The sequence below is a fragment of the Rhinolophus ferrumequinum genome, chromosome 17 (assembly GCF_004115265.2).
Source record: "Rhinolophus ferrumequinum isolate MPI-CBG mRhiFer1 chromosome 17, mRhiFer1_v1.p, whole genome shotgun sequence".
NCBI lineage: Eukaryota > Metazoa > Chordata > Mammalia > Chiroptera > Rhinolophidae > Rhinolophus > Rhinolophus ferrumequinum.
Window position 1 is genome coordinate 60,221,370 of NC_046300.1, and position 14,925 is coordinate 60,236,294.

Below are 14,925 nucleotides of genomic sequence, written 5' to 3' on the forward strand. Positions count from 1 at the left end.
GCACAGCTGCTTCAGACTGAGGCCTTACCATTGGTCTCGATGTGCCCGTTGGCCTGATGGCCACTCTCGGTCCTGACCACAGCTTCCTGTCGGTCAGAAAGGGTCCCCTGAGAAGAGAGGTAGCTCGGAACATCTGGTGGCACGATGGTTTCATCTGTAAGGAGATAGGACAAACACCGTATGTCCCAATCCTTTGTGGTGACAAGAAATGCAGACACACGTTCAATGTCAGGCCCAGACGCAGGATGCCCCCCGCCTCCGCCCAATGGTAGCTGCCCGGGAGGTGCAGACACTGGGGTCCTGCACTCACAGGGCCTCCCAGGGCCCCCTTGGCCATACACCCAGTGCGGGAGTGTAAGTCAGATGTCTGAGTCCACAAAAGGCAGGAAGGTGATGGGAAGGCAGAGAAGGGACAGAAGCACAACACCGAGGTCACTGCAGCAGTAACCCGCCGCGTGGCAGCCACGCCTGTGCCAGGGACGCCTCGGAACTTGCAAAGAAAAGCAGAGTTCGTAACGTACTTATGCCTGAGAGAAGTCCCCTTTACTGTTAAATCCCTGGAGGTTAACACAGTGCCAGCATCCAGAGTGGCTGCACATTCCCCAAGTTCTAGGGTCCTGCACATCCTGAAACTGTCCCAGAAGCCTGTGCACTGGCTGGCCGCCCTCCCGGACGTCACGGCGCCCGCCCGAGACGCAGCGGCGGCGCTGACCTGTGTTGGTGACGCTGTACTCCTCCCTCCTCTTCCGGGTCTGATAGATGATGCACACCCAGACCAAGGACGTCAGCACGACGCTGCACACCACGGCGATGGTGAAGATGCCCACGGTGGTGCCGTCCCGCCGGCAGCCGGGGCCGGGCACGACGCTCAGCTGGCTGTGCGCTCGCTCAGTGCCCAGCGCGTTGGACATCTCGCAGGTGTACCGGCCTGCGTCCTCCGCCACCACGTTCTGCACGACGAGCAGCTGGTTGCCGGGCGTGAAGTGGTGCCGCTCGGTGAGGCTCAGGGGGCGGTTCCCCTTGAGCCAGGTGATGCGGGGCGGGGGGCTCCCGGTCGCTTTGCACTGCAGAGCCACCGTTTCTCCCGCGGACACCACGCGGTCTTCCAAGGGCGCCAGTAAGGACGGGGTTTCTGCAAGTCAGACGCCTTACGATTAGTACATGGGCTACGGCTGCTGGAGATCTGCTTTGTCTTCTGGACAAAGGACAACCCCACACATCAGTGAAGTACGTGACGTCTGTCACCAGAGTGCCCAGCTTTTCAGAAGCCCTTCTAACACAACGACCACGTCAGCACCATGCTGGGGCTTGCGCCTACAGGGAGACGGAATGAACCTGTAGCCACCGAAGCCCCTGCCGTCCCCCAGCTGTCCTGCGATGGGCCTGTGTCTCCTTTTCACCAAGACCACACCTATGCTGCCCGAGTCACAGAACTGGTCTTACCTACAGTAGTTTCTACCTAAGCCCTATCTTTTTAAAGACACAGAACCACTTGTTCAAGAAAATCTCAGCAAGCAGCCTGAAATGTTCAGGTAGCAGCAGCCGACCACATCCGCCCACCTCAGGCTCCACAGGACAGTCTCAGAACCTTGCCTCTGGGTACCTGTGATGTTTAAGGAAAACACACACACACAGACACACTCGTGTGGCAAGAGGCGTACCTAAGACGGTCAGGGTGGCGTTCGCGGAAATGGAGCCGGCAGAGTTCTGGGCGGTACAGCTGTAAACCCCCATGTCATCGACTTTCACATCGGTGATGAAAAACACATCGTCGTCCGGCATGACGTGCATGCGTCTCTCACGGGCAGCGGGGAAATCTGTGCCCCCGTCCTTCTGCCAGGCAATCTGCGGGTTCGGGTGGCCGGTGGCAGCACATTCGAGGCGGGCCATGGTGCCAGTCCGGATGGCAATGTCGTGGGGCATTTTGGTGAATGATGGCAACACTGTAAAATACATCCAGTCAGGGTCGGGTTACAGGAAAGCTCGATGCAAAGGCCAGGAAAATCCTCTGGCAAACAGACCCACGCTCTGTCTGGCGTCAGTTCACCACCTCAGCACCCGTCATGCCAGTATCTGCCCAGGGCCACTACTGCCACCTCTGAATGAGGAGCAGCAGGTTTCCAAGGGCGCCCAGCTTCTCCGGGGCAGCCTCACCCCGAGGCTGGCTACAACCCCCTCACATGGGAGGCTGTGAACGAAGCCTCTCCCCTGTTCTTCCTCATATGGCCAGCAGGTATACCCCGTCAATGCGAGGACCGGGTGCTTGCCAGCAGGCGAGAGCCTGGGAAACATTATCTGCTCTAGCAAGATGCAGTAACAGGGAAGGAGGACATGCCTTCACCTCGGGGAAAGCAGTGGGATGGCTCTTCCCTCTTGAAGCATTTATCCCAACTATTTATCCAGCCACATGTCAGGAACCACTACAGTTCCCATCAAGGTTGCTTTTTGGTGGAGAGTCTAACAGTTCACTGAGTTTTGAGAAACGAGGACTCCCTCAGAAAAGCCAAGACAACCAGCCAGAGTGTGGTCAAGAATGTGTTTTTCTGTGGTCTGTGAGGGCTTCAATTAGAGGTTTAATAATCAGGAAAATCTCTTTAGATTATGGGGCTGGGTGGTTAACTACTCAAGCTATTTACCTCTCCTTCTACCCTAAATTCACGACAAGTAGTCCTGAAGAAAGCCACTTCGACAGGCTCAAAAGCTGTCCCCGAGTCAAGGATCCTTGTCCGACACCCACAGGATCACCGCTGTCAGGCCGGCACTCACACCAGCCTTGCACTGCACGGCCTCCGGAGAGGTGGGCGCCTGGCTGCCCCCACCACTGACGGACCTGACTCCACCCAGGCTGACCTCTGGCTCCAACGCTGTGCCATCTATTCAGAGGGCAGCAGCTTCCCCGGGATCAGGCTATGCTTGGATCTGGATACTAGACATCTTGGTTTATAGACAATAATAAATGCACAAAAATACAAGGCTTGGGTCCACAATTTCACTTAATAACTGGATGAAGTCACCAAAAACAAACAATCCACTGAGAATAACACTTCAATCTTCAAAATCTGCTCTGGGCGCAAGCCAGGCAGTGTTACACTGTGTCTCCTGGCTCTACATGAATGGATAACTGAGAGAAGGATCACGCGTGTGGATTCGTCAGAACCCAGCACAGAACAAACACGATGGCACCTCCATACCGTTCACAGTGAGCCTGGCCTTGTGTGAGTAGGTGGAGCCGAAGTGGTTGGTGATGACACACTGGTAGCGGCCCTCGTGCCCGAAAGTGACACGGCGCAGGTGCAGAACGGTGGTGTACTCCATCACCGCCCCATCCCGTGCACGGACGTGGGCTGAGTTCTCCATGTCGGCATTGGCTAGCGCCTCGTTGTCCTTCTTCCAGGCAAAAGTCATAGGGGAGCTGCTGCTGCTGGCGGCTGAACACGTGAACCGGATGTCCTTGCCCACCACGGCCATGGTTGTCTCTGGCTGGGTGATGATCTGTGGCTTTGGTAAATCGTCTGGGGAGAAAAGGGCCAACCCTAAGTCCCCCAGGCTCTTAGGATGTACAGGGACCAGCTGCTGTCCAAGCGGACGGAAAATGGAGTCAGACACTGAGCAGGGACCAGCTCTTTCAGGAAACCTGCACAACCACAGCTCCACTGAATACTCTGAGGGACTCACAACATGGATATCTGGCCTTATTTGGAAATTCATGAGCATTGATCGCCTCTAAAATCACGCACACACTGATTACAAATAAATTCACCAGGACTCAATTATCAAAGAAATCAGCAGTTGCCATGATAAGACGACAATCAGCTTTACTTGCTAATTTTAAGACAAAACACTTAACACAGAGTCAGGAACTACCGTGTTCCCCCGAAAATAAGACCTAGCCGGGCAATCAGCTCTAATGTGTCTTTTGGAGCAAAAACTGTCTTCCCGGGTCTTATATTAATTTTTGCTCCAAAAGACACATTAGAGCTGATTGCCCGGCTAGGTCTTATTTTCGGGGAAACACGGTAGCAGTCATGACTGCACAGACCTGACCCATAAACTTTACTCCAAAAGAAGTGGGGTACTTCAGGAATGTCAGAATAAGGACTTCTGAAAATCCGCACCTCCAATAAAGCAATGAAAACACTAGCAAAATGGTCGTAATCAGCTTTTTCAGAATTCTGTAAAATAAATGAAGGCTGCAGCAACCCATGGAGTGTTGATCAAGACAACATCTGAATCTCGGGAAGAAAAGTGAGCTCTGTGGCATTTTAACTTACTCTAAGTCCCACCCCTCTCTTCCCAACTCTATGGTATCCTTGAAACCCAGCAGCCTAGCAATTCCTGAGGGGGACAGAATGGTTTGGGAGCTTCCCCCAAAACCCCATCCTCAGGGCGTGTATTTACTTGACCTGATGCAGTTTGCTCAACGAGAGAAGCCCTATTCCCAGGGCATTTAATGAAAATACTCAGCAGCCATGGCTGAGGCAGTGATATCAGCTGGGGCCAACGAGAGGCTGGCCAAAAAACGAAAACGGAAAATCAGTCACTGAGATCTTGAAAGTGGGTTTTGAAAAGGCCCAACATATTCCTGAGGGTCTAGAAGGCCACATGCATGCACAGGGCTATGTGCACACCCAGAGAGTCCTAATTTCTTCCCTGTGCCTGATCCCCATGGACGATCAGTGCCAACAAGAACTGATGGCACACCCCCAACACACAACAGAGACACTGGGAAAAGGATGGCAGACTTCTTAGTTGAAATGATTCAAGGACTTACTACCCAGAACAGACTCAACATTTGTCCACCAAAGTCACGAAAGAAACAAATTGTAATAAACCGACCCGGTGGGAAGGCAGAGGGAGAATCTGATTTCCAGAGGGGCCACAGTGTTTTATTTTAAATGCCCAGTTTTCAACAACAAAAAAACCTACAAAACATGCGAAGAAATGGGAAAAAAGCAGCCAATAGAAAACTGTCCTTGAGAAAGCCCAGATCTTAGACTTATTAAAGACTGTAAACCGGCTTTATAAATATGTTCAAAGAACTGAAGGAAACCATGTCCAAGAAAATTAAAGTAGGTGAATCCTTTACCACCAAATAATACCAATAGAAAGATATAAGTTGTTAAAACGAACCAAATATGAGTTTTAGAGTTCAAAAGTATAACTGAAATGAAAAATTCACTAGAAGGGCTCAATAGAGGAACTGAGCTGGCAGAAGAATGGGTCTGTAAACTTGAGACAGGTCAACTGAGATTATCCTGCCTGAGAAACATAAAGACAAAACAATGAAGAGAGCCACAAAGACTTGTGGGATAACATTAAGCATAATAACACAAAAAAATGGGAGTCCACGAAAAAGAAAAAGGCACAGAAAGAGTATTTAAGAAATAATGGCCCCAAACTACCCAAATTGAAAACGTGCATTTACACATCCAAGAAGCACAAACTCCAAGTAGAATAAACATAAAGATGCACACCTAGGCACGTCATAGTCAATCTGTCAAAAGACAAAGACCAAGAATCTTGGAAGCAGCAAGAGAACAGCAACTCATCACATACAAGAGATCCTCAGTAACAGCTAATCTCTCATCAAAAACCATGGAGGTCAGAGGCAGGAAGACATATTGGAAGCACTGAAAGAAAAATTCACTAGACTGTCAATTAGGAATCCTGTATCTGGCAAAACTTTCAAAAATGAAGGAGAAATTAAAACATTCTCTGATTTAAAAACAAAAAAATTTGAGATAATTCATTGCTACCAGACCTGCTTTACAAGAAATACTAAAGGAAGAAGTATCTGTCCAGGTTCTCTGCCCATTTTTTAACTGGATTGTTATTTTGTTGTTGAGTTATATAAGTTCTTTATATATTTTGGATATTAGCCCCTTATCGGAGGCACTGGTGGCAAATATCTTCTGCCATTTGACTGGATGCCTCTTTGTTTGATGATTTCTTTTGCTGTGCAGAAACTTTTTAATTTGATATAGTCCCATTCATTTATTTTTGCTTTTACTTCCCTTGCCTTTGAGGTCAAATTCATAAAATCCTAAACCAAGGTCCATAAGTCTATTACCTATACTTTCTTTTATGTATTTTATTGTTTCAGATCTTATTTTTAGGTGACAAATGGCCAACAGATATATGAAGATGCTCAACTTCACTAGCTATTAGGGAAAGGCAAATCAAAACCACAATGAGATAGCACCTCACACCTGTTAGAATGGCTGTTGTCAACAAGACAAGTAATAACAAGTGTTGAAGAGGCTGTGGAGAAAAAGGAACCCATCAGACACTGTTGGTGGGAATGCAGACTGGCGCAGCCACTATGGAAAACAGTATAGAGGTTCCTCAAAAAATTAAGACTAGAGGGAGCATTTGAGGTCTTGCTCCCTGGCATATGTTGTCAAATAAACTCTTACAAAAATTCTCAAAAAAAAAAAAATTTAAAACTAGAATCACCGTATGACCCACCAATCCCTCTTTCTGAGTATCTATCTAAAAAATTTGAAAACATTTATCCGTACAGATGTAAGTAGCCTTATGTTCATTGCAGCATTATTTATGGTGGCCAAGACATAGAAACAATCAAAGTATCCTTCAAAGGTGATTGGATAAACAAGATGTGGTACATACATGTATGCAATGGAATATTCCTCAGTCATAAGAAAAGATGAAATACTGCCATTTGCAACAACGTAGGTGGATCTTGAGATTATCATGCTAAGTGAAGTAAGTCAGACAGAAAAAGATGAGAATATGACTTCACTGATATGTGGGATATAAAATTGAAAGCAACAAATGAACAAGACAAACAAACAAACAAACGGAAAACAAGATAAACAAACAAGAAACAAAAACTCATAGACATAGACAACAGTTTAGTGGTTACCAGAGGGTAAGGGGGGAGAGAGACGGCAGAAGAGGGAAAAGGGGATCAAAAATATGGTGATGGAAGGAGAACTGACTCTGGTTGGTGAATACACAATGCTATATATAGACGACGTATTATAGAATTGTATACTTAAAACCTATATAATTTTATTAACCACTGTCACGCCAATAAATTTAGTAAAAATTTTAAAAGCATTTGACAAAATCCAACACCCTTTCATGATAAAAAAAAAAAAAAACCTCAACAAGTTAGAAATAGAAGAAAATTCTGCAACTTGATGAAGGTCATCTATGAAAAAACCCACAGCTAACATACTTAATGGTGAAAGACTGAATGTTTTCCCCACAAGATCAGGAAAAAGGCAAGGATGTCTGCCCTCACCATCTCCAACAATGTACTAGAGCTTCTGGCCAGGGCAATTAGGCAAGAAAAATAAATAAAAGGCTGGAGAAAAATAAATAAAATAAAGAAAAATAAAGAATAAAATAAAGAAAATAAATAAAGAATAAAATAAAGAAAAATAAATAAAATAAATGAAGACTGGAAAAAAAAGAAGTAAAACTATATTTTTGCAAATGACATGATGATCACATAAAAAGAGAATCCTAAGGAATTTACTGAAAAACTATTAGAACTAATAAATGATTTCAACATAGCTGAAGAATATAAGATCAACATATAAAATTTAATTGTATTTTTATACACTAGCAATGAAAATTTGGAAATGAAAATTAAGAATGCCATTTAAAATAATTCCAAAAAGAATTTTAAAATATTCAGTGTACATTGAAAACTACAAAACATCACTGAAGAAATTATAGAAAAGTTATTAAAAAATGGAAAGACAGTCCCATGTTCATAGATTGGGATGATTTAGTATAGTGATACTCCCCAAATTAATCTAGAGGTTCAATGCAATCCCTATTTCAAAATCCCAGTTGTCTTTATGCAGAGATTGACAAGCTGGTCCAAAAATTTATAAGGAAATGGAAGGAAACCACAATAGTCAAAACACTTCAAAAAGAACAAAACTTTAGGACTACATAAGAACTAAAAATCATAAAACTCTTAGAAGAAAACAAGTGTACATCTTTGTGACCCTATCTCGGGCAATAGTTTCGTAGATCAAGAGGACAAATGACAAAGGAAAAAAAAGAAATTTACTTCATCAGAATTTAAAACTTTTGTGCTTCAACCATCAAAAAAAAAAAAAAGAAAGAAAGAAAGAAAAAATTATAATGCACAGAGTGAGAGAACATATTGGCAAGTCATATGTCTGATGAGGGTCTTGTATCCCTAAGACCATCTTTCTCCAAAAATAAGACCTAGCTGGACCATCAGCTCTAATGCGTCTTTTGAAGCAAAAATTAATATAAGACCCGGTATATTACACTATGTTATATTATACTCGGTCTTATATTAAAATAAGACCGGGTCTTATGTTAATTTTTGCTCCAAAAGATGCATTACAGCTGATGGTCTGGCTAGGTCTTATTTTCGGGGAAACACGGTATATAAAGAACACTTACAACTCAATAAAGATACAAAAGACCTAATTAAAACATGGGCAAAGGATCTGAACAGCCATTATTCCAAAGCAGATACACGTATGTCCAATAAGCACATGAAAATATGGTCAATGCCATCAGTCATTTGGGAAATGTAAATCCAAACTGTAATGAGATTCCACTTCACATCAACTAGTATGTAGGTAACATAAAAAAGACAGTAACAAATGCAGAGACGTGGAGAAATCAAAATCTTCACACATTGCTGGTGGTTATGTAAAATGTGCAGCCACCTTTGAAAACAGTCTGCAGGTCCTCAAAAAGTTAAACATCAAGTTACCATACGGACCCAGCAATTCCACTCCTAGGTATGTTCCCAAGCAAATTCACACAAAAACTTGAACACAAATGTTCACAGCAGCATTATTTATAATAACCAAAAAATAGAAACAACCGAAATGTCCACCATCTGATGAATGGATAAATAAAATGCACATCCAGACAATGGAATATTATTCTGTCATTTAAAAAAGAATGAAGTGTTGATACATGCTAAAAAATTATGCTAAGTGAAAAAAGCCAGTCATAAAAGACCACATATTGTAGGATTCCACTTCTGTGAAGCATCAAGAATACATAACTCACAGAGACATGCTGTCGAGTAGTGGCTGCAGGGCCTGGGGACAAGGCAGTGATTGCTAATGACTCTGGGCCATTATGGTGATGAAAATCTTTTAAAATTAGAGAGTAGTGAGAGTCACACGGTTTTCAATACTGTAAAATCCACCAAGCTGTACACTTTAAAGGAGTGAATTTCAAGGTATGTAAGTTATATTTCTTTTTAAAACAACTTGATAGAAATACAATTCACCGATTTAAAATATACAATTCCATGGCTTTTAGTATATTCACAAGTATGTGCAACCATCACTACAGTCAATTTTAAAAACATTTCCATCACCTCAGAAAAAAACCGCATACGTTTTGGTGATCATCCCTCCTCTTCCATCCCTGCCCAGCCCTAAGTAGCCACTACTTTTACCTCCCACCTGAATCGGTTTCCCTATTCTGCGCATTTCATGTGACTGGGATCCCATAGCAGGTGACCTTTAGTGACTGACCTCTTTCACTGAGCATAATATTTCAAGGTCATCTGTGTTGTATGACTGACTCCTTTTTTATAAGCTAATGATATTCCATCGCATGGCTACACCACATCGTATTTACCCATTCACAACTCAGTGGGCATTTGGATTATTTCCATTGTTTGGCTATTTCGAATAATATTGCTATGCACATTCATGTACATGTTTGTACATGGACATATACTTACGTTTCTCTTCGACTTGCATGGAAGAGCAGAATTGCTGGGTCATACTGTAACTATGTTTGACTGTTTGAGAAACTAGCAAACTGTCGGAATTCCAAGCAGCTACACCATTTTACATTCCCACCAGCAGTGCAGGAAGGTTCAGATATTCCCCCTCCTCGCCAACACTTGTTATCTGAATTTTCAGGCTAGATATCTCTCTAGTGGGTATGAAGTGGTTTTATTTCAATTTTATAAAAAAAGGAGTGAGGGACTCCCACAGAGCTTGAACCTTTGATCTGCCAAGTGCAGTCATGATTCCCATTAACACTTGGTGACTGTTTTGGTGGGAGCCTGAGTTAACATGCAGAGGTGGGGGAAGAGATGTGGAATAAACAATTGCTGTAATCCAGAATACGCCAGGGCCATAGGCTGGACGTTGCATGTGGCATGTAAAGTCCTACCCTGGCTCACCCAAAGGGAAAGATTATGCCCTATATCAGGAAAGAAGGAGTAAGGGGCAGAAAAGTAAATCTCCAAGAACTCCATAAAAAATTTCAGTGGTCAAGGACCACCAGGCACTTGATGCACTATGGGTTGCACAGCCACTTGTCCTAGGGAATGGGAGCTATATGTCCCTTCAATTCTACAGATGTTACCATAAGACTGATCAGTAAGAAAAGCTGCTACCATATTGAAGGTGTTTGTAAGGCTTTTTGCTGGACTGGATCAGGAGGATGGTGGCCAAGCCTGCTCTCAGAACTGGTGGTGCTGGTGGTGGTAGGTGGGTGTGTGGAAGGGGGGCACTTGTATCTTGACTTCAGCAGACACACTGGCTATGGCTATGCTCAAGAAAGTAGGAAGAAAAAGTGGACCAGAGGGGTCCCCATGCTGCTACGGTCTACCGGTTAGGATCTTCAGGGCAGACTGGGGATGGAGGGCAGCAGGGACTCACACCTGCCCAGCAGTTCCAGTCGGGCCTCGAAATTCCACCCACGCTCCTGCTCAGAGCAGAAACCAGGGACAACCCAAAATTTGTCACATTCTTTGACTACGTCTTACTGACCATGAGGCTGCATTATTTCTATCTGAGCTGGTGCACTGGATCCCAATCATCCCTGGTTCAAAAAGATGGCAAGAGCTCCATTCCAACAATCAGAAGGAAAATGGAATTTTAAGCTACAAGTGCAGATTTCAGTGGTTTGGAGAACAAGCAAGCATGCAAGTCAACGTTAAGGAATTATTTTTACTACAGCAACTGTTCTCCTGAGACTTGTTCTTCCTGTATTTAACCTTTCATTTTTGGGGTTGGAAAGAAACACACATTAAAACCCCAGCCTCATACGCTGAGGAAATTCATAGCTAAACTCGGGCACCACAGCCCTCTAGAAACAACACAACTATCTTCCTGTAACTGATGATTCTGATTTGTGATTGCAGCAGCTCATGCTCCCTTCTGATTGAATGTGCGTACTCCAAGAACCACATAACGAGGTGACTGTACAGGAAGCGCTGTGTGCGGTTTCAGTGGAAAATGAGTTGCATCCAGCAGCTGATTGGTAACCATGGGTTGGGGTTTCACCCTGATCATAGGAATCACTCCCACAATAAACAGTTAGCTCTTCCTGGCCTCCTTGCCCTTCATGAACAAAATCACGAAGACATTCTCACCACACACGAAACTCTCTGGTGGCACAGAGAAGATGCTCTGGCCCTTGAGTGACTCTGGGTGGGCACAGGTGGCTGTCACGAAGGCCTGCAGCATCCTGCCCAGTAACCACGGGGGCAGCCACTTCAGCTGGCAGTCGCACAGGAAGCTGTCACTGCTGATACGGCTGAAAGAAAAACACAAGGGACGTCTGAGGTGTAACTGGACAAAAAAGGAATGTTCTCTCAGAATACAGAATCATCGATCATCTCCCAGCAGCTTCTGTCGTTCACGGCTGCAAGCTGTAATGGGAAGTAATTTTTCTTACAGTTCTTCTCCAATGACGCAGAGCAGTACATATCATCTACCTGGACATCTTGGTAAAATGCAGCTTTAGGCTCAGTCGGTCAAGGGTGGAACCCAAGATTCTGTATCGCTAATAAGCTCCCAGGTCATGCTGACACCACTGGAGTTGATACATGTTCTAAGACAGACACTGCTCCTATGTGACCGCTGGCTAACATCTCGGGCCTCTGACCATCCAACAGAGAGGAGTGGCACTGTCCCCTCTCTGCTTGTTCCCACTCTCCTGGTAAGCCACCAGGAGCTTCCAAATTCAATCTGAGACTTTGATCTAAATTCCGAAACAAGTCCTGAGAAAGGCTCTATTTCTCTAGGACTGTTATTTTTTTATTTGGCAAAGCTGCATGTGTTCTCCCAAGTGTAAGCCTGGCCAAGGCGCTTCACTGTTGTTTGTGTATTTATCTCCACACCAGCTACTCAGGAGACCAGATCTCGGCCCCACTCCCTAAATAGCACTCGTTAGTTAATTGCCAATGCCCAGGGAGCATGAGAACGCACAACTTTGGTTTTGTGAGGCTCCAACCCAAACAGAGAATATTTTCTTTTTCATTTCTCAGCAACTGAGGATCAGCTTTTTAAACAGAAATCGGAATTGCCCTCGCAGTGGACATTCCTTCCTGTGGAGTCACTTGAAGATAAGTCGACCAAGGAGTCTAGCTGCCCTGTTCCTGGAGGACCGCAAGGCCGTGAGCTAAAGAGTAGAGGCCAGCCCACAGCACGGATGAAGATGGGGCTTCCCCTATAAAACCTGTCTCCAGCACCTGGGCACAGAAAGGGGTGCGAGTGTGCCTGGGAATTCCACAGCGTCACATGGGCCACTATTATGGCAATAGCCTCCTTCTCCACCCACTATTTTCCTAACTTGTCAAAAAAACAAGCAAACGGGCCGCTTTTTCATTTTTTTCTATTTCACGCTGGCCTTCTAATGAGCAGAGAAGCTATAAACCTAGTGCACAGCAAGGAAGAATGAAATTGAAGCCTGAGAACCCAAGGCTAACTAAAGGAAGTAAAATTTCTTCCCTCCTGGTCCTCACTGGTCCCAGATTAGTTGAGGCATCATAACTTATTAAAATCATCTTGGGAAGTGCTTTTTCAAAGACTGAAACAATTGCTCTCAAAGCCATTGTAACTGGGATGCTTGCCCAGGTTAGACCTTAGAATCAGCATTAGATTCTGTACTTTTATTTGATGGTCAGGTCGCTCTGTCCTTAGAGCTATCTGGAGGGCTGCTCTATCACGTAGTTATTGTAGGGGCAGCGGGGCTCTCACGGCTGACCACAGGGACATGGCTGATTCCTGCTCAGCCTCGGGGAGCTTCGCAGCATGGGAAGGCTGCCGCCTGGCGCTGGGAAACTCATCAGCCTAGGTGAGGAGCGGACAGGACTCTCCTCCGGCCAGAAGCACCTCCAGCTCCCCATCACGGAGAGTTTCTGTGTAGTCAGCAGGAAAGCCTGGAGCTACTGCACATGAGTCTAGAGGAAGATCCTGGGCCTTCACTGTGAGACTTTAGGCACTTACACGGGGGACAGGGACATATTGCACTGGAGCCATAGGAACAAATTGGGGGGAAAAACTGACATTTGTCCTTGATCAGAAACATATGTGGAAAGGGTTAAGACTCATGCCACACACTTAGTGTATTTGTTAGGCCTAGGTCCCCTGAGGATTTCCTTCTTCCTCCACGATGAAACTCATCTCAAACCGGAGTCCAGACCTCACAAGCTAGTGGGTACTCAGGGTGGAAAGAAAGCTTCCTGAAGAGTTAGGCCCAACAGGACAGATGGGGAGGAAACGGAGCCAGACAGTGAGGACACTAGCCCTTGAGCTCCCCTGCACACACATGTACACGCACACACATGTACATGCACGTGTGAACGCACGCACTCACACGTGACTGTAAAGACAAAGGCTAGGCTAAGAGACTGGGGAAGGCGATCGCCGGCAACCCCAGCGCTCTGCAGACTCCCACCACTTCCTCCACCAGCTGAACGTGCAGCCCTGTCAACTGCTAACAGGCACAACCTCCACGGCTCCCGCCTCCAGCCATCCTGACACTGCTGGCTTACATCATGCATTTTCATGATTCCAACTCAAAGTGTGTTTCTAATCATCGCTGGTGGAAATTTACCCAGAGGATGACTAAGTGCACAGTACAACCTGCCTTGATCCGATGAGGGAAGAAAATGGCCAAGTAGAATTAACCGTTTCTCCCATCAGAGGGCTGAGCCCAGGGCCAGCCACAGCTGGGTACAGGCAGTGACTGATGGGAAACCCAGGCAGAGGGCCAAGCGGAGCCTCCAGAACCTCACAGAAGCATCTGGGGCGGGGAGGCTGCGGGTGTCCAAACACATGAAAGGGTCCAGTTAACCCCAACTAGAAAAATGCCTCAGGAATTTTTAGGAGACCAAAAGGAAACTCCTCTCCCTGTCCTTCCCTCTTTCTCTCAAAACATCCTCTTCCCATTTAATCAGATCTTTTTTACTTCCAACATTATATTTGAAAAGTTTCAAAACGGAAACGTTGAAAGACATGCACTGTGAACACTCACTCACCACTTACAATACTTGCTTTGCTTTGTGTGCTTATCACATACCTACCCGTGTACCCAGCCTTCTATGAGCTCCCATTCTAAGGTCGTGACCCTTCTGAAAAAGAGCATCTACCTGACAGACCTGAATCTCCCAGCAAACTAAAGGTCACAGGTGAGAGGAGGTAAGCCCATACCGGGTCCCCTCTCCTCCCCTCACCCTGGAGAGTCACCAGGGGCCTGCTTCCTGCTTTGGTTTCCAACCATGGGGGCTGCACCTCCCTACTTCCCCATGCCACCCCCTGCCCTAGGATCTAGGGTTCACCGGGAGTGGCCTCAGGAGCAAGGATGAGGTCAGGGTGCAAAGATGGCCATCCTTTGGCCTCTGCCACTTTGTCAACACTTGTAAGAACCAAAAGCTACACTTTTGGGGAACTAATATTATGGCAGGACTTGTTGACTCCAGAATCAGATTATGTGCAGGAAGAAGAAAGGAAACTTGGTTATTGCTCCCTGAACACCTACACTAGCTCCTCTGCCTCAGACGAGGACACGGGTAAACTCTTCTAACTCTCTTCATTGACCCAAGGGCCCGCGGTGACAGTCTGCAGTGGCACCACCACCGCCATGAACTGTGAAGGGGGTCTTGGAGACAGATGTGGGCTGGGCACTACCTCAGTA

General features: G+C 45.8%; 1 protein-coding gene across 2 annotated transcripts in view; it reads right to left on the bottom strand.

Moving 5' to 3' along the window:
- The window catches only part of LRIG1 (leucine rich repeats and immunoglobulin like domains 1), a 110,922-nt gene that overhangs the window by 2,105 nt on the left and 93,892 nt on the right, over positions 1-14,925 (bottom strand). For both annotated transcript variants that reach the window (XM_033131663.1, XM_033131662.1), the window contains exons 12-16: positions 11,378-11,541; positions 3,192-3,512; positions 1,662-1,943; positions 713-1,132; positions 29-154 (exon numbers count right to left, since the gene is read on the bottom strand). In XM_033131663.1, the coding sequence (XP_032987554.1) occupies positions 29-154; positions 713-1,132; positions 1,662-1,943; positions 3,192-3,512; positions 11,378-11,541 (1,313 nt within the window). The remainder of the gene's footprint in view (positions 1-28; positions 155-712; positions 1,133-1,661; positions 1,944-3,191; positions 3,513-11,377; positions 11,542-14,925) is intronic.